Source organism: Ursus americanus, chromosome 33, assembly GCF_024610735.1.
Source record: "Ursus americanus isolate L20-20 chromosome 33, mUrsAme1.1.p, whole genome shotgun sequence".
NCBI lineage: Eukaryota > Metazoa > Chordata > Mammalia > Carnivora > Ursidae > Ursus > Ursus americanus.
The window spans coordinates 367,948-386,349 of record NC_142159.1 but is presented as its reverse complement, the minus strand read 5'-3'; the positions used below and the strand labels follow the sequence as shown (position 1 = coordinate 386,349).

Sequence of the window (18,402 nt, the reverse complement as noted above, 5' to 3'; positions counted from 1 at the left end):
AGGCTCTTCACTGAGCAAGGAGCCTGATGTGGGACTCAATCCCAGGACTCTGGGATTATGAGCTGAGCCAAAGGCAGATGCCTAACGGACTGAGCCACCCAGGCATCCCCTCTGCCCATTTTTTAATTGGTTATTTGTTTTTGTGTGTGTTTCATTGTATAATTTCCTTAAATATCTTCTCCCATTCAGTAGCTTGTCCTTTCATTTTGTTGATGGTTTCCTTTACTGTGCAAGGGTTTTTATTTTGGTATAGTCTCAATAGTTCAATTTTGTTTTTGTTTCCCTTACCAAAGGAGACATATCTAGAAAAATGTTTCTGTGGCTGATATCAAAGAGATTACTGCCTATGTTTCCTTCTAGGAATTTTATGGTTTCAGATCTCACATTTAGGTCTTTAATCCAGTTCGAGCTTATTTTTGTGTATGGTCTAAGAAAGTGGTCCAGTTTCATTCTTTTGTATGTAGCTGTCTGGTTTTCCCAACGCCATTTGTTGAAGAGATTGTCTTCTTCCTAGTGTATATTCTTGCCTCCTTTGTTGTAGATTAATTGACCATAAAAGTGTGAGTTTATTTCTGGGTTCTTTATTCTGTTCCATTGATCTGAGTGTTGGTTTTTATGCCAATATCATACAGTTTTGATTATTATAGCTTTATAGTATGATCTTGAAATCTGGGGTTGTGATACCTCCAGCTATGTTCCTGTTTATCAAGACTGCTTTAGCTATTTGTGGTCTTTTGTGGTTCTATGCAAATTTTAGGATTATTTGTTCTAGTTCTGTGAAAAATGCTATCAGTATTTTAATAGGGATTGCACTGAATGTGTAAATTGCTTTGGATAGTGTGAACTTTTTCTTTTCTTTTTTTTTTTTTTTAAGAGAGTGGGAAAGGGGGGAGGGAGAGGGAGAGAGGATCTCAAGCAGGCTCCACACCCAGCGCAGAGCCCGACAGAGGGCTCAGTCTCAGAACCCTGAGATCATGACCTGAGCCAAAGTCATGAGTCAGACGCTTAACTAACTGAGCCACCGAGGTGCCCCAGGTAGTGTGGACATTTTAACAATAATTGGTTTTCCCAACTCATAAGCATGAAATCTTTCCATTTGTTTGTTTCATCTTCAATTTCTTTCATCAGTGTTTTATAGTTTTTAGAGTACAGGTCTTTTACTTCCTTGGTTAAATTTATTCTTAGGTATTTTATTCTTTTTGGTGCAACTGTTAAACGGGATTGTTTTCTTAATTTTTCTTTCTACTACTTTATTAATGTATAGAAATACAACAGATTTATGTATATTAATTTTGTATCCTGCAACTTTACTGAGTTCATTTATCAGTTCTGATAGTTTTTTAGTGGAGTCTTTAGGGTTTTCTATATACAGTATTATGTCATTTGTAAGTAGTGAAAGTTTCACTTCCTCCTTACCGATTTGGATGCCTTTTATTTCCTTTTGTTGTCTGATTGCTGTGGCTAGAACTCCCAGTACTGTATTGCATAGAAGTGGTGAGAGTGGACATCCTTGTCTTGTTCCTGATCTTAGAGGAGAAGCTCTGTTTTTCATCATTGAGTATGGTGTCTGCTGTGGGTTTTTCATATATGGCTTTCATTATGTTGAGGTGTGTTCCCACTAAACCCACTTTGTTGAGAGTGTTTATCATGAATGGTTGTTCTACTTTGTCACTTGCTTTTTCTGCTTCTGTTGAGATGATGTTATGGTTATTACCCTTCCTCTTATTGTGACATATCGTGTTGATTGATTTGTGAATATTGAATCATCTTGCATCCCTGGAATAAATACCACTTGATCATGGTGAGTAATTTTTTTTATGTATTGTTGAATTTGGTTGCTAATATTTTGTCGAATTTGCATCCATGTTCATCAGAGATACCATCCTGTATTTTTCTTTTTGTATGATGTCTTTACCTGGCTTTGGTGTTGAGGTAATCCTGGCCTGCCTCGTAGAATGGATTTGTAATCTTTCCATCCTCTTCTGTTTTTTAGAATAGTTTGAGAAGAATACGTTTTAAATGTTTGGCATTTCACCTGTGCAGCCATCTGGTCTTGGACTTTGTTTGTTGGGGTTACTTGATTACTGATTCAGTCTCACTGCTAGTAGTTGGTCTGTTCACATTCTCTTCTTATTCCTGATCCAGTTTTAGAAGGCTGTACATGTCTAGGAATTTATCCATTTCTTCTAGGTTGTCAAATATATTGACATATAATTTTTCATAATATTCTTTTGTAATCCTTAGTATTTCTGTGGTGTCAGTTATTATTTCTCTTTCATTGATTTATTTACTTGCACACCCCCTCCCCTTTTTAAATGAGTCTGGCTAAAGGTTTATCAATTTTGTTGATCTTTTTAAAGAACCAGCTCCTGGTTTCATTGATCTGTTCTATATTCTTTAATTTCTTTTTCATTTATTTCTTCTCAGATCTTTTTTATTTCCTTCTGTCTACTGGCTTTGGTCTCGATTCTTTTTTTTAGCTCCTTTAGGTGTAAGTTTGGGTTGCTTATTTGAGAGTTTTCTTGATTACAAAATAATTTTAAAAGTATAGTCACCAGTTCTTTTAATATTCCTGATAGAGCTTCCCTTTTAGAGTGACCCATAACTTTCTTTTTTCTTCCTTTCTTCACTCAGCCACATTAGCCCTTCCAAGGATGTTACTTGCTCTAGGATTAATGCTGCTCCCCTGCAGCAGGAAGGGATTAACAGGGATTTCCCTCTTGTTGGCCTCCTGAGGAGCTATAATGAGTAGAGGAAAGAAAATATTAAGTCACTTCACACTTTGTTAAAAGTAAGCTTCTTCCAAGCAATTCAAAGAGAAATAGGATCTAAAATTTTCAAATTTGGAAACATTTTTTTTTTACCCTTCTGTTGTTTTCATAGGTGTGTATTTGTTTTGCTATTGGGATATTAGAATTAGAATAACTATAACATAAAACAGTGAATTTTACTAAAGAAAATGAAACTCAGGAATTCTGTTCAGATAAATAGGATAGATTCTTTTGTTGTGCTAGAAATTTCCTGTGTTGAAGATAGTGGGCTGTATGGAATATTTGTCCAGAAAAGAAATTTTTTAAAAATTAAGTGGTATGTTTTATAATAGATATTTTTAAAAATGTGACAAAGTTGGAATCTGACAAAATCAGTCACTTATTTTTAAAAACATATACCAGGGGCACCTGGGTGGTTCAGTCGGTTAAGTGTCTGCCTTCAGTTCAGTTCATGATTTCAGGGTCCTGGGATCAAGCCCTGTGTTGGGCTCACCTGCTTCTCCCTCTCCCCCTGCCCCTTCCCCCACTCTCTCTCTCACTCTCTCACAAATAAATTAATAAAATCTAGAAATAAATAAATGTGTGTATGCATGTCTGCCTGCCTTCAGCTCAGGTCATGATCGCAGGGTCCTGGGATTGAGCCCCATGTCAGGCTCCCTGCTCAACAGGAATCCTGCTTCTCCCTTGCTTGTGCTCTCTTACACTCTCTCTCTCAAATAAATAAATAAAGTCTTTAAAAAAATATATACTAGAATTTATTTATTGGAAGTATCATTCTTAAACGTGATCACCATAGAAGATAATATTTGAAGTGCATAAACTATGTAACTATCACCCAAAATATTTTTTTATTTTCTTAGAAATTTCCTTCAGAGAGGCGCCTGGGTGTCTCAGTTGGTTAAGCGTCTGCCTTTGGCTGAGGTCATGATCTCAGGGTCCTGGGATTGAGCCCCGCATCAGGCTCCCTACTCAGTGGAGGGTCTTCTTCTCCCTTTCCCTCCCCCATTCATTCTCTCTCTCTCTCTCTCTCTCTCTCTCAAATAAAATCGTAAAAAGAGACTTCCTTCAGAGATATTTACAAACCACAATAAAATATATTACTTATAGCAGTCACTATGTTCATAATTATCTCAAAAGGTATACGCTTAGCTTATTCATTACCATGGCCCCAAATGAGTTTGGCTCTCTGCAAAAATCAAAGATGTGCTGGAGAAATGAGTTTCCTATAGATGTCTGCAGTGGTGATATTAGAGTAGCCACGAAAATGATAAAGATAACCATTTTTGAATGGGAGAGTGTACATACAGATGTGTAATTACCACTACTTTTATTTTTTATTTTTATTTAAATTCAAGTTAGTTAACATATAGTATATTAATATGTTTCAGGGGTAGAATTTAGTGATTCATCAGTTGCATATAACACCCAGTCCTTACTTACATTAAGTGCCTGCCTTAATGCCCATCATTAATTACCCCATTCCCCCACCCCCCCTTCCAGCGACCCTCTCTTTGTTCCCTATAGTTAAGAGTCTCTTATGGTTTGCCTCCCACTCTGTTTTCATCTTATTTTATTTTTACTACTGCTACTTTTAAAATAACCACACAAAGCTTTCAGCAGGTATTTGATAGGTTGACCTTTGCTTTCTTAGAACTGAGTTTAAATCCTGTATGTTGTACATTTGTGTTCTTCAGATGTAATTTCATGCCTGTTCTCTCCTAGACTCCTTTCATGCCTAGACTGTGATACACCAGGATCGACATGTATGTTGCCCTCAGTGTCTTTCAAAGACCAGATGTCCATATATGTTTTATTTAACCCAGTTTTGTTGGAAATAAAAAGAAAAAAAAAAGTCATGAGAATCAGCTACTATATTTGCAGGAGCCACCTTTAGGAATGGTCACTCCTTAATTCCACAAAGTTTTCTTTGCCTCATTCCCAAAATGCCTAAATTCTGGATATCAGTATGACATATTAGCTGGACTCCACAGGCTTCCTGCTATGCCGTAATACAGTGTAGTTTAAAGTTCTTGCTTGGTAGCTAGATCTCTGCCAAAATGTGTTCCCCCCTACTAATATAACTAAATTTCCTTTCCAGTTATTATGAATTTTTATATAATCTGTTGACTTGAGGTGGCATGGGGCTAATTTGAGGCATTGGGTTAATAAATTATCTGAACATTGGAAGCATCCATACGGTGGAATCATTTTCAGTATATTCTTTTTTTTTTTTTTTTTTTTTAAAGATTTTATTTATTTATTTAACACAGATAGCGACAGCCAGCGAGAGAGGGAACACAAGCAGGGGGAGTGGGAGAGGAAGAAGCAGGCTCATAGCGGAGGAGCCTGATGTGGGGCTCGATCCCATAACGCCGGGATCACGCCCTGAGCCGAAGGCAGACGCTTAACCGCTGTGCCACCCAGGCGCCCCCATTTTCAGTATATTCTTTAATGGCTGTCCATTTTTAAAAATCATGTCATTGTAGTAATTGAAGAAGTGTTTGTCCTTCCTAGTGCTGCATGTATGATCCAGCAGGCTCTGAGTTACTATTTATTGGTGGTTTCAGTTTTCCAGTGTGCAGATTTGAATGGATGGCATTGTGGCATTTTCAAGAATAATATACTGTTTGTTTTGGTTTCATTCAGGCAAGTTTATGTATTTGGGTGGGTAATAGCAGTTCTAAATTATTGAATTCTAATTGTGTAAATATGTATAAAAACAAAATACATGATTTTTTGTCATGGTTATTTGGATTTAAGATAATTGTAGTTTGAAGTACTTAATTTAGAATAAATCGAGCCCTAGACATTCTGATTTATTTTACTTTTTAAAAAAATATTTTTTATTATTTGAGACAGAGACCGTGCACGCACAGAGGGTGGGGTGCAGAAGCAGAGGGAGAAGCAAAATTATTTGAGGGGTGCCTGAGTGGCTCAGTTGGTTAAGTGTCCAACTTGTGATTTCGACTCACATATCATTTTTGGTCATGGGATCAAGCCCCACGGTGGGCTCCTCACTCAGCAGGGAGTCTGCTTGAGATTCTCGCTCTCCCTCTCCCTCTGCTTCTGTACCCTAAAATAAATAATTTTTCAGAAAAATTATTTCAGGGCACCTGGGTGGCTCAGTCGTTAAGAGTCTGCCTTCGGCTCAGGGCGTGATGCCGGCATTCCGGGATCAAGCCTCATGTCAGGCTTCTCCGCTGGGAGCCTGCTTCTTCCTCTCCCATTCTCCTTGCTTGTGTTCCCTCTCTTGCTAGCTGTCTTTCTGTGTCAAATAAATAAATAAAATCTTTAAAAAAAAATTATTGCAGAGACTTTAATTCTCAACTTACTTATCACTTTATCAGATTTGCCTAACTTTAAGCATCTAGGTAGTTGATGAATTTTTAGATTGTGGGTATTCCTTATGCTTTTCTCTTCATAATCAGGTTTTACTGGTTTTGGTAATTTTGTTCTTTTCAAATAGGATAGATATTATACATATATTTTGATAGAACTCTTTTTTATCTCTGAGCATATATAATTCTCCACGTCCTTTGTTATTCTGAATTTTGCACTATTCTCAAAACTTTTTATTACTAAGGTACTTCACATCTAAAAGAAGCAGTCTTATGGGTTTAAAAATGAACAGTCATCCCGATTACTTGACTGGCCAGTAGCTATTTTCAAAGGTGATCTGTCTCAGTTTTACTTTTCCTGGTTAGGAAAGCAACACTAGTCACCACACACAAATAGTTAAAGGAATTTTAAGTTAATTTTATTTATTATAACTCAAATTTGCCATCACGTAACATTATCTTTTCATCACTATTTTTTAAGGCATATATCCATTTCCATATCCAGTCTTTGAGGCAAGTTTTATATGTTTGTAAGAATTTCACCATATGAAAACCCCAGTTACCTCTTTAAAAATATAACAAAATAAGTTCTGTTAAATATGTTTATTTTCTGTTATAAAAAAAGATATGTTCGTATGTTAAGCTTTGTATTTGTGCCCAGCTTCCTAGAATAGTCTTTTAATAGCAATAAGATATTGGTGTCCTAAAACTGGCTTGTGAAAATACTTTTTTTAATGAAAATTATTTAACAGATATTACTGTATATATTGGAGTGTACAGAAAAAAGTCACTTTTTTTAAGTGGTAACATTCTCTCTAAACTTACTTTGCATTCATATTTCTGATTCATGTTAACATTTTTATCCTAGGCATTTTTGAGTTTCTAGTGCTTTTCCTTAAGAGTTTTCTCTTAACCCATTCAGTACTTTTAATTAACTTAATCTTTCCAAGCTTTTCTTTGTTTCCATAATGAATATTTGTAGGATTCTTGTATTTTAGCCATTTCCAAGAGTGCCATTTTACTAATTTTATTAGTAATATTTAAACATCCCCAGATACATGCCTAAGTAGCATCATGACATTTTAGAGCTGGAAAGGGGCAGGAGATTAGTGTGGAGAAGTGTACTGTTAGGATATTTATTAGTTTATATATTTTGTTAGCAGTGTAGGGATGTCAGATGATCCCTGCCCACTAGGATAAGGTTTAATTCAGTCAATATAATTACCAGTATAAGGGGTAAAACCTTTTGGAACAAGATGGGATCTAAGTGTTTTAAAATGTCAGTGTAAAGGGGCCCCTGGGTGGCTCAGTTGGTTGAGTGTCTGACTCTTGGTCTCACTCAGCTCAGATCTTGGCCTCAGGATTGTAAGTTTGGGCCCCTCATTGGGCTCCACACTGAGCCTAGCATGGAACCCACTTAAAAAAACAAAATGTCAACATAAAGGAAGTAGTCTTTGCTGTTTTTACTTTTTTCCGCCGCAAAGAAGAAAAAAGTAGTGGAATTTTCAGGGAGGATTCTCAACAGTTTTACCAGTTTGAGAGGATACAATTAGGGAATATTGATAGCCTTTTTTTTCTAGTTTTTGCTTACTATTAACTTATTTTTATAAATAACAAAACACCAAAATGGGGTGGGGAGGTGAACAGCAAATACCAGTTGCTTTAAATGTTTTACCTTAATCTTTCTTTTCATAGGGAATTGACTCTCTTTTGGAGTAAACTGCAAAGAAGAATTGACCCTTCTTTAGACACTTTTTTGGAGCGCTGTCGTCAGTTTGGTGTCATAGCTAAAACACAGCAGCATTTATTTTGCCTGATTAGAGTTATACAAACTGAAGTGAGTAATTTTACTTTTTTTATGATGATTGTCCTAAAACGAAGAAATGAGTGGGGAGATAACTTCGGAGGCAACTCCTCTTAGATGAGGGAAATAGAGAAATAATGGGCTTTAATAAGATTGTGGAATTGGACATAATTAGCCATTTCTGCAGATTGATCTTCTGGAATCCACAGCTTTTCTTAATGGAAAATAGTGATTTGAAGTGACAGACCATTGGAGGAAAGGAAGATTATGTTTTGGGGCTGTCACCTCAACTACCCTATATCTACTTTTACTAAAACAGTTTTCTGTTTTTTTTACATGTGTGTTTGTTTGCATATTAACTGAATTATTATAAAAGAAAATCTAATTGTATTTTTTATATTTTCCTTAAGAATGGAGTGATACATTTTCTAAGTTTTGAAATAATAGAACGGTTCCAGAATCAACTCTATACAAATTGTAAACTTCTGTACAAACCAATAGGAAACAAGGTAGATATTTTTAGGAAATAAATATTTCCTAAAATGAAATGAGGTGCCATGTATAAAGCCTTGTGTTTTGAGTTCAGCCATATATATGTGTGTGTACACACACACACACACACACACACACACACACACACTACCAGCCTAGAGATTCAGAATGAATCTTATACTGTGCTCTATTTTTATGTTGTTTTTAGTATTTGCTAATAACTGAGCTCTCAACATACCCATATATGTAATGGTTAATGGGTATGTTTTAGGGGTTACTTCTCTGACAACATTCAAGGATTGATTATACTAAAGTCAAGGCACAGTTGTATCTTTGATACATACTGTCTCCTTTAATGTTTTAAACGTCTATATCCTGTACTTTATTTGAAATATGTTGGTCTGGTCTTCAATGGTAAGGATAGGAAAAGGTAGAACATTTTATTAAAAGTAAATTTGTGGTCAGATAAGTTAGGTGATAATTATTTTTAATCACTGTGAATCCAGTTGTATCTCCTATCACAGAAACATGTGCAAGCAATTACAGAACTTGCTTTATTTAAAAAATTAGTTTTAGAACCGGCCTTTAAGAAGTTTTGTAATCTTTAGGGGCGCCTGGGTGGCACAGCGGTTAAGCGTCTGCCTTCGGCTCAGGGCGTGATCCTGGCGTTATGGGATCGAGCCCCACATCAGGCTCTTCCACTATGAGCCTGCTTCTTCCTCTTCCACTCCCCCTGCTTGTGTTCCCTCTCTCGCTGGCTGCCTCTATCTCTGTCGAATAAATAAATAAAATCTTTAAAAAAAAAAAAAAAAAAGAAGTTTTGTAATCTTTAAGGAAAGTATTAGTGTTCTATTGCTGCATTGAAACTACCACAAACTTAGCACTAAAAACAATACCCAGTTGTTAGCTACGGTGTTGTAGGACACAATGTAGCACAGCGTGGCAAGGTTTGCTGCTCAGAGCATCACAAAGGTGACATCAAGGTGTTGACCAGGTTGCATTCCTATCTAGAAGCTTTGTGGAAAATCCGCTTCTAAGTTCATTCTTATTGCTCACAGAATTCAGTTCTTTTTGATTGTAGGACCAAGGTCCTCATTTTCTTGACAGCTGTCAGCCACATTCTATTTTCAGCTACTAGAAGCCTCCCTCATCCCATACCTGCATTTTTAAGCCAGCAGAAGTATAAGGAATTCTCCTAATTCGAATCTGACCTTCTGTAAATCTGACTTCCAAACCTAAATTTAAAGGGCTTAAATGATTAGGTCAGGTCCACCGAGGTAATCCACCTGTCTTAAGATCAACTGACTTGGGGCCTTAATTACACCTGCACAGTCCTTTTTGCCATATGACATAATCATAGGAATGGATACTGTATTTACAGGATCCATTTAAACTTGAGGAGAGGAGATCATACAAAGGTGAGGGTCACTGGGGGGTCATCTTAGAATTACCATGAGGAGCCACAGAAAATGGGAAAGCTACTAGAGGACTAGGGAAAATGGGTTTCTGACACAGACGAAGGAATTTGCTGTCCACTTGCATAACCAGAGCCCATTTCTCTTTAATCCTAGTCTAGGGTACTTTCCACTATAATAATTCATGATAACTAGCCTGAAGGGTAGAAAAGATGTGGACCGGTAGGTGGAAGGGGACTGAGTGTAGAATTCCTTTCAAATTGAGAGACTCATCTCTGGGTTTTTAAAGAGAGATGATCTAGCCTCTTTCAGTTGGGATCTAGTTCTGCAGTGAATGGTGGATATCCCACAATAGTAGTGAGCTAAAGAAGATGGAAGTTTCTCCCCCTCTCATATGGGTAGATAATCCAGGCAGACAGGCCAAGGTTGCTGTTGGTGGCTCCACATACCAGAAACCCAGGTTCCTTTTGTTTGTCTGCCATCAACACATGGTTTCCATCTCATAATCTGAGACCTAACTAGTCCAATCCTAGGTATCATGTCTCCTCCATTCTAGACAGCAAGGTGCCAGGGGGTGAGGAGAGAGGGGCAGACCACACAAACCACACTATGATACACCTTTTCCTCACTCCTTCCAATACACACCCGCATGGCTATATTTAGCTGCAAGGGAGGTGAGATATATTCATTATTTCAGGTTACTTTGTAATCAGATAGAAATCAGGCATTCTGTTTTTGTAGCAAAAGGGGATATTGGGAGACAGCTAGTAACCAGTGACATAGCCCTTGGGATGGAACAGGTTAATGATACTGAAAAGCTGTGGGGTTTAGGCCTCTTGCAGAAGGCAACAGTGAGTGTGTAATGGAGAAGGCTTTATAATAGTACTTCTTTATTTTCTGGGCTTCCGTTTTCTATAAATAGCTTAAACCAGATCATCACATAAAGGTGCTTAGAGTAGGGGCGCCTGGGTGGCTCAGTCAGTTGAGCATCCAACTCTTGATCTCAGCTCAGGTCTTAATCTCAGGGTCATGAGTTCAGGCCCCGAGTTGGGCTCCACGTTGGGCATGGAGCCTACTTAAAAATAAATAAATAAGGTGCTTGGAGTTGTTAGACTTTAAAAATAGTATGACAGAATGGATGTGGATGAGGTTGTATTTTGAAGTGAAAGTAATAAGAAGAGGGATCATCATGAATCCAGTTTATTTGGCCATGGGGCCCTTTTTGGTTTGACATATGGTGCTTACTGTTTGCAAAACAAGACTTTGTCTAGTTTAATTCCTTCTCTTTAGTAATGAAGAAGCTGAAAATTAGAGGTATGTAACTTGTAAGGATCATCAACCTAGTTTGCAGAAGAGTCAGGACTAGACAAATTGCATAATGTGATAGAAGATTATCATTTGTAAATCAGAGCACAGGGGACTTGGAGGGTCTGGTAAGTTTTAAAATAACTCATAGGTTCTCAACAAATTACTATTAAACTCCTTTTTGGAAGACTGAGATAAACAGCAAAGAATGTCCATTCTTTCTTAAACAGCCAAGTCTGGTTGAAATGGTAAAATCTAGGAAATCACTAAGCACTTTTCAAAAGACAGTCTAAAAACACTGTTACACATTCTGAACAGGTATAACAAGAAGTACTTGTTAAAAGAGTGGTGAATAAATTAGAATTAGGATATGGAATGCAGAACTGAATTAAACGGCATTGATGGACATGACTAAATTGATTTTTAACTAGGTAGCTGAAAACAGGAGTGGTGTGGCATATTGTACCCAGGGTGCATAGGTTATAACCGTGTCAGATAACCTTTGGAATTCTTACCGGCTTAAAAGTGGTTAAGAACTAAGGTTATGCACAGAGATTGCTTTAAGTTTAAATCCTTGTTCCTCTACTCACTGCCTGGTGACATTGGGCAATTAACGTGATGAGCCTTAGTTTCTTCATCTATAAAATGAGGATAATGTATGAAAAGAGTATTTGGAGAAGTGCCTAGAACGTAGTAACAGTTCTGTAAATTGATGGTAGTTGTTTCTTTGTGTTCCTAGAATTTGGAATGGTACCCAACACAGAATAATTGCTTAACAAATTGATTACTGATTTGAACAGTAGAATTTATCCTCAGTTATTTTATATGGTATTCTGATGAATAGTTACGATATGCCAGCAATGTAGTAATCACTTTATATTATCTTACTTCATTTTTATAATAATGTTAAGAGGAAAATCTAATATTACCACTGCTGTTATCATTTTATAGATGAGGCAGCAACAGCTTAGGAGTTAAGAACTTGGCACTGCAGTGAAGCTGGGGTTCAAAAGGCTGATTGAAAATTCTATGCTCTTGGGGTACCTGGTTGGCTCAGTTGGTAGAGCACACTGGTCTTGATCTCGGAGTCGTGAATTTGAGCCCCACGTTGGACGTAGAGATTACCTTTTTTTTTTTTTAATTTTATTTATTTCTTTGAGATTACTTTTTTAAAAAACTCTTATGCTCTTAAGTACTGTATTTTAAGCCTCTCTGCCATATAATCCCACTTGTCTTTGCTCATAATATTTTCACATTCCATTTCAACTTCTTACATAAGTCATCTTGTATGCACTAGCCTTTTATCACATGTGACCAGATCTTTTTCCTGATTTTTGGTTAGTTTCTAAGAACGGTTGCTATAGAGAGATTTTAAATCTGTTGGTTTTCCCATGGGAAGCTGAGATGCAGTACACCTATAGTGTACTATATTAGTACTAAAGTACTAATTCTTTTTTTTTTTTTTTAAGATTTTATTTATTTATTTGACAGAGACACAGCCAGCGAGAGAGGGAACACAAGCAGGGGGAGTGGGAGAGAAGAAGCAGGCTCCAAGTGGAGGAGCCCAACGCGGGGCTTGATCCCAGAATGCCAGGATCACACCCTGAGCCGAAGGCAGACACTTAACGCCTGAGCCACCCAGGCGCCCCTAAAGTACTAATTCTTTTAGGAGAAAATGGGGAGGGTCCCTTGGGTGGCTCAGTCAGTTAAGCATTGGACTCTTGATTTCAGCTCAGGTTATGATCTCAGGGTTTGTGAGATCCAGCCCCACGTTGGGCTCGATGCTGGACATGTAACCTACTTAAGATTCTCTCTCTCCCTCTGTCCCTTCCCCCTCTATAAAAAAAAGGCGGGGGAGGAAATGGGGACAGTCTTTTATTTTAGCCTTAAGATTTTGGAAACACCCAGCTGTTCATTACACATGTGTTTCTTCAATTGAATTCAGTCCTAGACTCACTTTTATACAGGTGTTTCCTCTTATACCCATTTATTTAAGCCCTGTCCTTCCTAACCAGCTTAAGACAATTCTTTTTTGAATCCTTCAATGACCTTATTTATCCTGAATTCCTTTGAATTCATGTACCTTTATTGTTTATACATTTGGCATATAAGCAGATTCCTTGAGGGTTAGAGAGTGCTTTAGTATGCAGTGCCTTACAAAGTTGGACATTCTGTAAATGTACATTGTTATTGTTCATGGTTGTAACATCTAATCCAGTCCTTTGCATGTTGAGATAAGAAGGATCTAAATGTAACTTGCAGGAAGAAAGATTAAAGATAAAATTTAAGAACTCTAAAAGTTTTGAGGAGTATACATCTTACCAGTGAAAGTTATGTAGTATTTCCATAATGAAAAAGAATAATAACTCCCCCCCCTCTTTTTCTTATAGGCACAGGATGCTGGTCTTGGGGTGTCAATTTTACTATGTGTCAGAGCTCTTCAACTCAGATCAAGTGAGGATGAAGAAATGAAGGCATCAGTTTGTAAAACAATTGCTTGTCTTTTACCAGAAGATTTAGAAGTCAGACGAGCTTGTCAGCTTACAGAATTCTTAATTGAACCCAGTTTGGATGGATTTAATATGTTGGAAGAACTGTATTTGCAACCAGATCAAAAATTTGATGAAGAAAATGCACCAGTTCCAAATTCTCTCCGATGTGAGCTCTTACTGGCTTTAAAGGCCCACTGGCCTTTTGATCCTGAATTTTGGGACTGGAAAACTTTAAAACGACACTGCCACCAACTGCTAGGACAAGAAGCCTCCGATTCTGATGATGATCTAAGTGGCTATGAAATGTCTATTAATGACACAGATGTTTTAGAGTCATTTCTCAGTGACTATGAGGAAGGTAAAGAAGATAAACAATACAGAAGAAGAGACTTGACAGATCAGCATAAGGAGAAAAGAGACAAAAAACCCATTGGTTCTTCTGAAAGGTACCAGAGGTGGCTTCAGTACAAATTTTTCTGTTTGTTATGTAAGCGGGAATGTATAGAGGCCAGGATTCTTCATCATTCTAAGATGCATATGGAAGATGGAATTTACACCTGTCCGGTTTGTATTAAAAAATTCAAGAGAAAAGAAATATTTGTTCCTCATGTGATGGAACATGTTAAAATGCCACCAAGCAGAAGGGACCGCTCTAGAAAGAAGTTACTGTTGAAAGGCTCTCAAAAGGGGATTTGTCCCAAGAGCCCCTCTGCAACCCTGGAGCAAAACCAGTCATTGGATGAACAAGCCAAAGGAGAGTCTCATGAATATGTCACATTCAGCAAATTAGAAGATTGCCACTTGCAAGACAGAGATTTGTACCCATGTCCTGGCACAGACTGTTCCCGTGTATTTAAGCAGTTTAAATACTTAAGTGTGCATCTTAAAGCTGAACACCAAAATAATGATGAAAATGCCAAGCATTACTTGGATATGAAAAACAGAAGAGAGAAGTGTACTTATTGTCGACGACATTTCATGTCTGCTTTTCACCTGCGGGAGCATGAACAAGTGCATTGTGGTCCTCAACCTTATATGTGTGTATCTATAGATTGCTATGCAAGGTTTGGATCAGTGAATGAACTACTTAACCATAAACAAAAACATGATGATCTGCGTTATAAATGTGAATTAAATGGCTGTAATATTGTTTTCAGTGACTTGGGACAGCTTTACCACCACGAAGCACAACACTTTAGGGATGCATCTTACACATGCAACTTTGTTGGCTGTAAAAAATTCTATTATTCTAAAATTGAATACCAGGATCACCTCTCAATGCATAACGTTGAAAGTTCGAACGGAGATGTGAAGAAATCGGTGAAACTTGAGGAGGCTGCACCAGGTGAAAAGCAAGGTTGTATCGATCAGCCCCCTCTGCTTGACCAAACTGATAAACCACATTTACCTGAGGATCTTCTTTTCTGCGCAGGATCAGCTAGTTCTCAAATAGAAACTGCAGAAAATCTGAAAGAAAACAGTGACAGTAATTCTAGTGATCAGTTAAGTCATAGCTCTTCAGCTTCCATGAATGAAGAGTTAATTGATACACTGGATCACTCTGAAACCATGCAGGATATATTATTATCTCATGAGAAAGTCTTCGTGCCCTCCAGTTTAAAAGAAAAATGTTCCAATGTGGCAGTTTGTTTTGATGGGACTAAGTTTACCTGTGGTTTCGATGGCTGTGGTTCCACGTACAAAAATGCAAGAGGGATGCAGAAGCATCTACGGAAGGTTCATCCGTACCATTTCAAACCCAAAAAGATAAAGACAAAAGATCTCTTTCCCTGTTCGGGTAATGAACATAATCAGACAGCTGAAAAGTTTGATGCAGAACCTAAACCCAGCTCAGATACAAACAGTGACTCTCCAGATGAAGGTCTAGATCACAATATTCATACTAAATGCAAGCGAGAATATCAAGGTTATTCCTCAGAAGCTTCCATTTGTGCTTCTAAACGGCCGTGTACAGAGGATACCATGTTGGAACTTTTGTTACGCTTGAAACATTTAAGCTTGAAAAACTCAATAACACATGGATCTTTCTCAGGGTCATTGCAGGGGTACCCATCCAGCGGTGCTAAGTCTCTTCAATCGGTTTCACCTACTATCTCAGACCTTAATTTTCAGAATCAAGATGAGAATATGCCAAGTCAGTACCTTGCACAGTTGGCGGCTAAGCCTTTTTTCTGTGAGCTTCAAGGATGCAAATATGAATTTGTGACCAGAGAGGCTTTGTTAATGCATTATCTTAAAAAACATAATTATTCAAAAGAAAAAGTCCTTCAGTTAACTATGTTTCAACATCGGTATTCTCCATTCCAGTGTCATATTTGCCAAAGGTCATTTACAAGAAAAACACACCTGAGGATTCATTATAAAAATAAACATCAAATTGGCAGTGACAGAGTAACTCACAAACTGTTAGATAATGAAAAATGTGATCATGAAGGCCCATGCTCAGTAGACAGATTGAAAGGTGATTGCTCGGCAGAACTTGGCAGTGATCCCAGCAGTAACTCTGAGAAGCCACACTGTCACACTAAAAAGGATGAATGCAGTTCCGAAACAGATTTGGAGTCATCTTGTGAAGAAACAGAAAGTAAAACCTCTGATATTTTGTCACCAATAGGTAGCCATAGAGAAGAACGAGAAGGACGAGAGGGACGAGGTAGCAGGAGAACTGTTGCTAAAGGAAATCTCTGCTATATTTTGAATAAATACCACAAACCATTCCATTGTATCCATAAAACTTGCAACTCCTCATTCACCAATCTGAAAGGCTTGATTCGTCATTACAGAACTGTACATCAGTACAACAAAGAACAGTTATGTTTAGAGAAAGACAAAGCAAGAACCAAACGGGAACTTGTCAAATGTAAAAAGATATTTGCTTGCAAGTATAAGGAATGTAACAAACGTTTCCTGTGTTCCAAAGCCCTTGCTAAGCACTGTAGTGACTCTCATAACCTAGACCATATTGAAGAGCCTAAAGTGCTTTCCGAAGCTGAATCTGCAGCACGGTTTTCCTGTAACCAGCCTCAGTGCCCTGCTGTTTTTTATACATTCAGCAAGTTGAAGCACCACTTGATGGAACAGCATAATATTGAAGGAGAAATACATTCGGATTATGAAATTCATTGTGATCTTAATGGCTGTGGCCAGATTTTCACCCATCGCAGTAATTATTCTCAACATGTATATTACCGACATAAGGACTATTACGATGATCTGTTTAGAAGCCAGAAAGTGGCGAATGAAAGGCTACTAAGGAGTGAAAAGGTGTGTCCAACGGCGCTCGCTCAAGGGCATGAACAGCAGACTACCAGGAGATCCTTTAATGCTAAGGCTAAAAAATGTAGTTTAATCAAAGAAAAGAAGGCTCCAATTAGTTTCAAAACAAGAGCCGAAGCCCTTCATATGTGTGTGGAGCAGTCTGAGCACACACAGTACCCCTGCATGGTTCAAGGATGCTTATCTGTGGTGAAGTTGGAGAGCAGCATAGTGAGGCATTATAAACGCACCCATCAGATGAGTAGTGCTTATTTAGAGCAACAGATGGAAAATCTTGTCGTCTGTGTTAAGTATGGTACCAAAATTAAGGAGGAGCCCCCTTCTGAAGCAGAGCCCTATATAAAGAAAGAAGAAAATAGCTGTGAATCAGAGCACACAAAGCACAGCCATTCCCCAGGTGACATTAGCGTGCCTGCCCAGAACACGGATTCCCTTCATCCAGGTGAAAGGGAGGGAGGTCAGAAAGGATGTACAGAAAGCAAACCGGTGTTTGATGCAGATAATCTGCTCTACAGAGGAACTTTGAAATGTAACCATAGTTCGGAAACCACTTCTTTGGAACAATGTAATATAGTTCAGCCTCCTCCTTGTAAAATAGAAAATCCCATACCTAATCCTAGCGGGACTGAAAGTGGGACTTATTTCACAAGTTTCCAGCTGCCTTTACCAAGGCTCAAAGACTCCGAAACCGGGCAGCAAAGTTCAGGGCAAGAAAACACTGTAAAAAACTCAACCCATGTCCCAAAAGAAAATTTTAGGAAGCATCCACAGCCCAGGTCATTTGATTTGAAGACTTATAAACCTATGGGATTTGAATCTTCATTTCTGAAATTTATTCAGGAAAGTGAAGAGAAAGAAGACGATTTTGATGATTGGGAGCCTTCAGAGCACTTAACATTAAGTAATTCTTCACAACCCAGTAATGACTTAACAGGGAGTGTTATGGCAAATAATATGGTGAATGACAATGACCCTGAAGTTGACATACCTCATTCTTCCAGTGACTCTGCAATTCATGAGAACCTGACTGCAATCCCACCTTTGATAGTAGCGGAGACAGGAACAGTTCCTTCCTTGGAAAACCTGAGGGTTGTATTGGACAAAGCATTAACAGACTGTGGAGAGCTTGCCTTAAAACAGCTTCATTATCTTCGGCCAGTGGTTGTCCTTGAAAGATCTAAGTTTTCCACACCAATTTTAGACTTGTTTCCAACAAAAAAGACAGATGAGCTTTGTGTAGGAAGTTCCTAAATAGCAATTTTGTTTTAGAAACAGACTGGCTCCAACACTGCAACATGGGGACAATTGCCAACTTGAACAAAGGCTGAGAACCAGCCACACCGTTGTTTAGGGTAGAATAGGCTGTGTATTTACATGAATGTATAATATCTCTGTCAGCAGTATTGGCTGAGTCCATTAGCTCTCCAGTTGGTTTATTGATTGGGTTTTTTTGTTTGTTTGTTTATTAAAAAAAGAAATGGAACTGTA

The 18,402-nt window shown here is 37.9% G+C and overlaps 1 protein-coding gene across 1 annotated transcript in view; it reads left to right on the top strand.

The window, feature by feature from the left end:
* Positions 1-18,402, top strand: part of RLF (RLF zinc finger) — an 85,223-nt gene extending 66,821 nt beyond the window's left edge. Inside the window, exons 7-8 of the mRNA XM_045771893.2 lie at positions 7,805-7,946; positions 13,516-18,402. Coding sequence (XP_045627849.2) covers positions 7,805-7,946; positions 13,516-18,165 — 4,792 coding nt within the window. The 3' untranslated portion in view covers positions 18,166-18,402. The remainder of the gene's footprint in view (positions 1-7,804; positions 7,947-13,515) is intronic.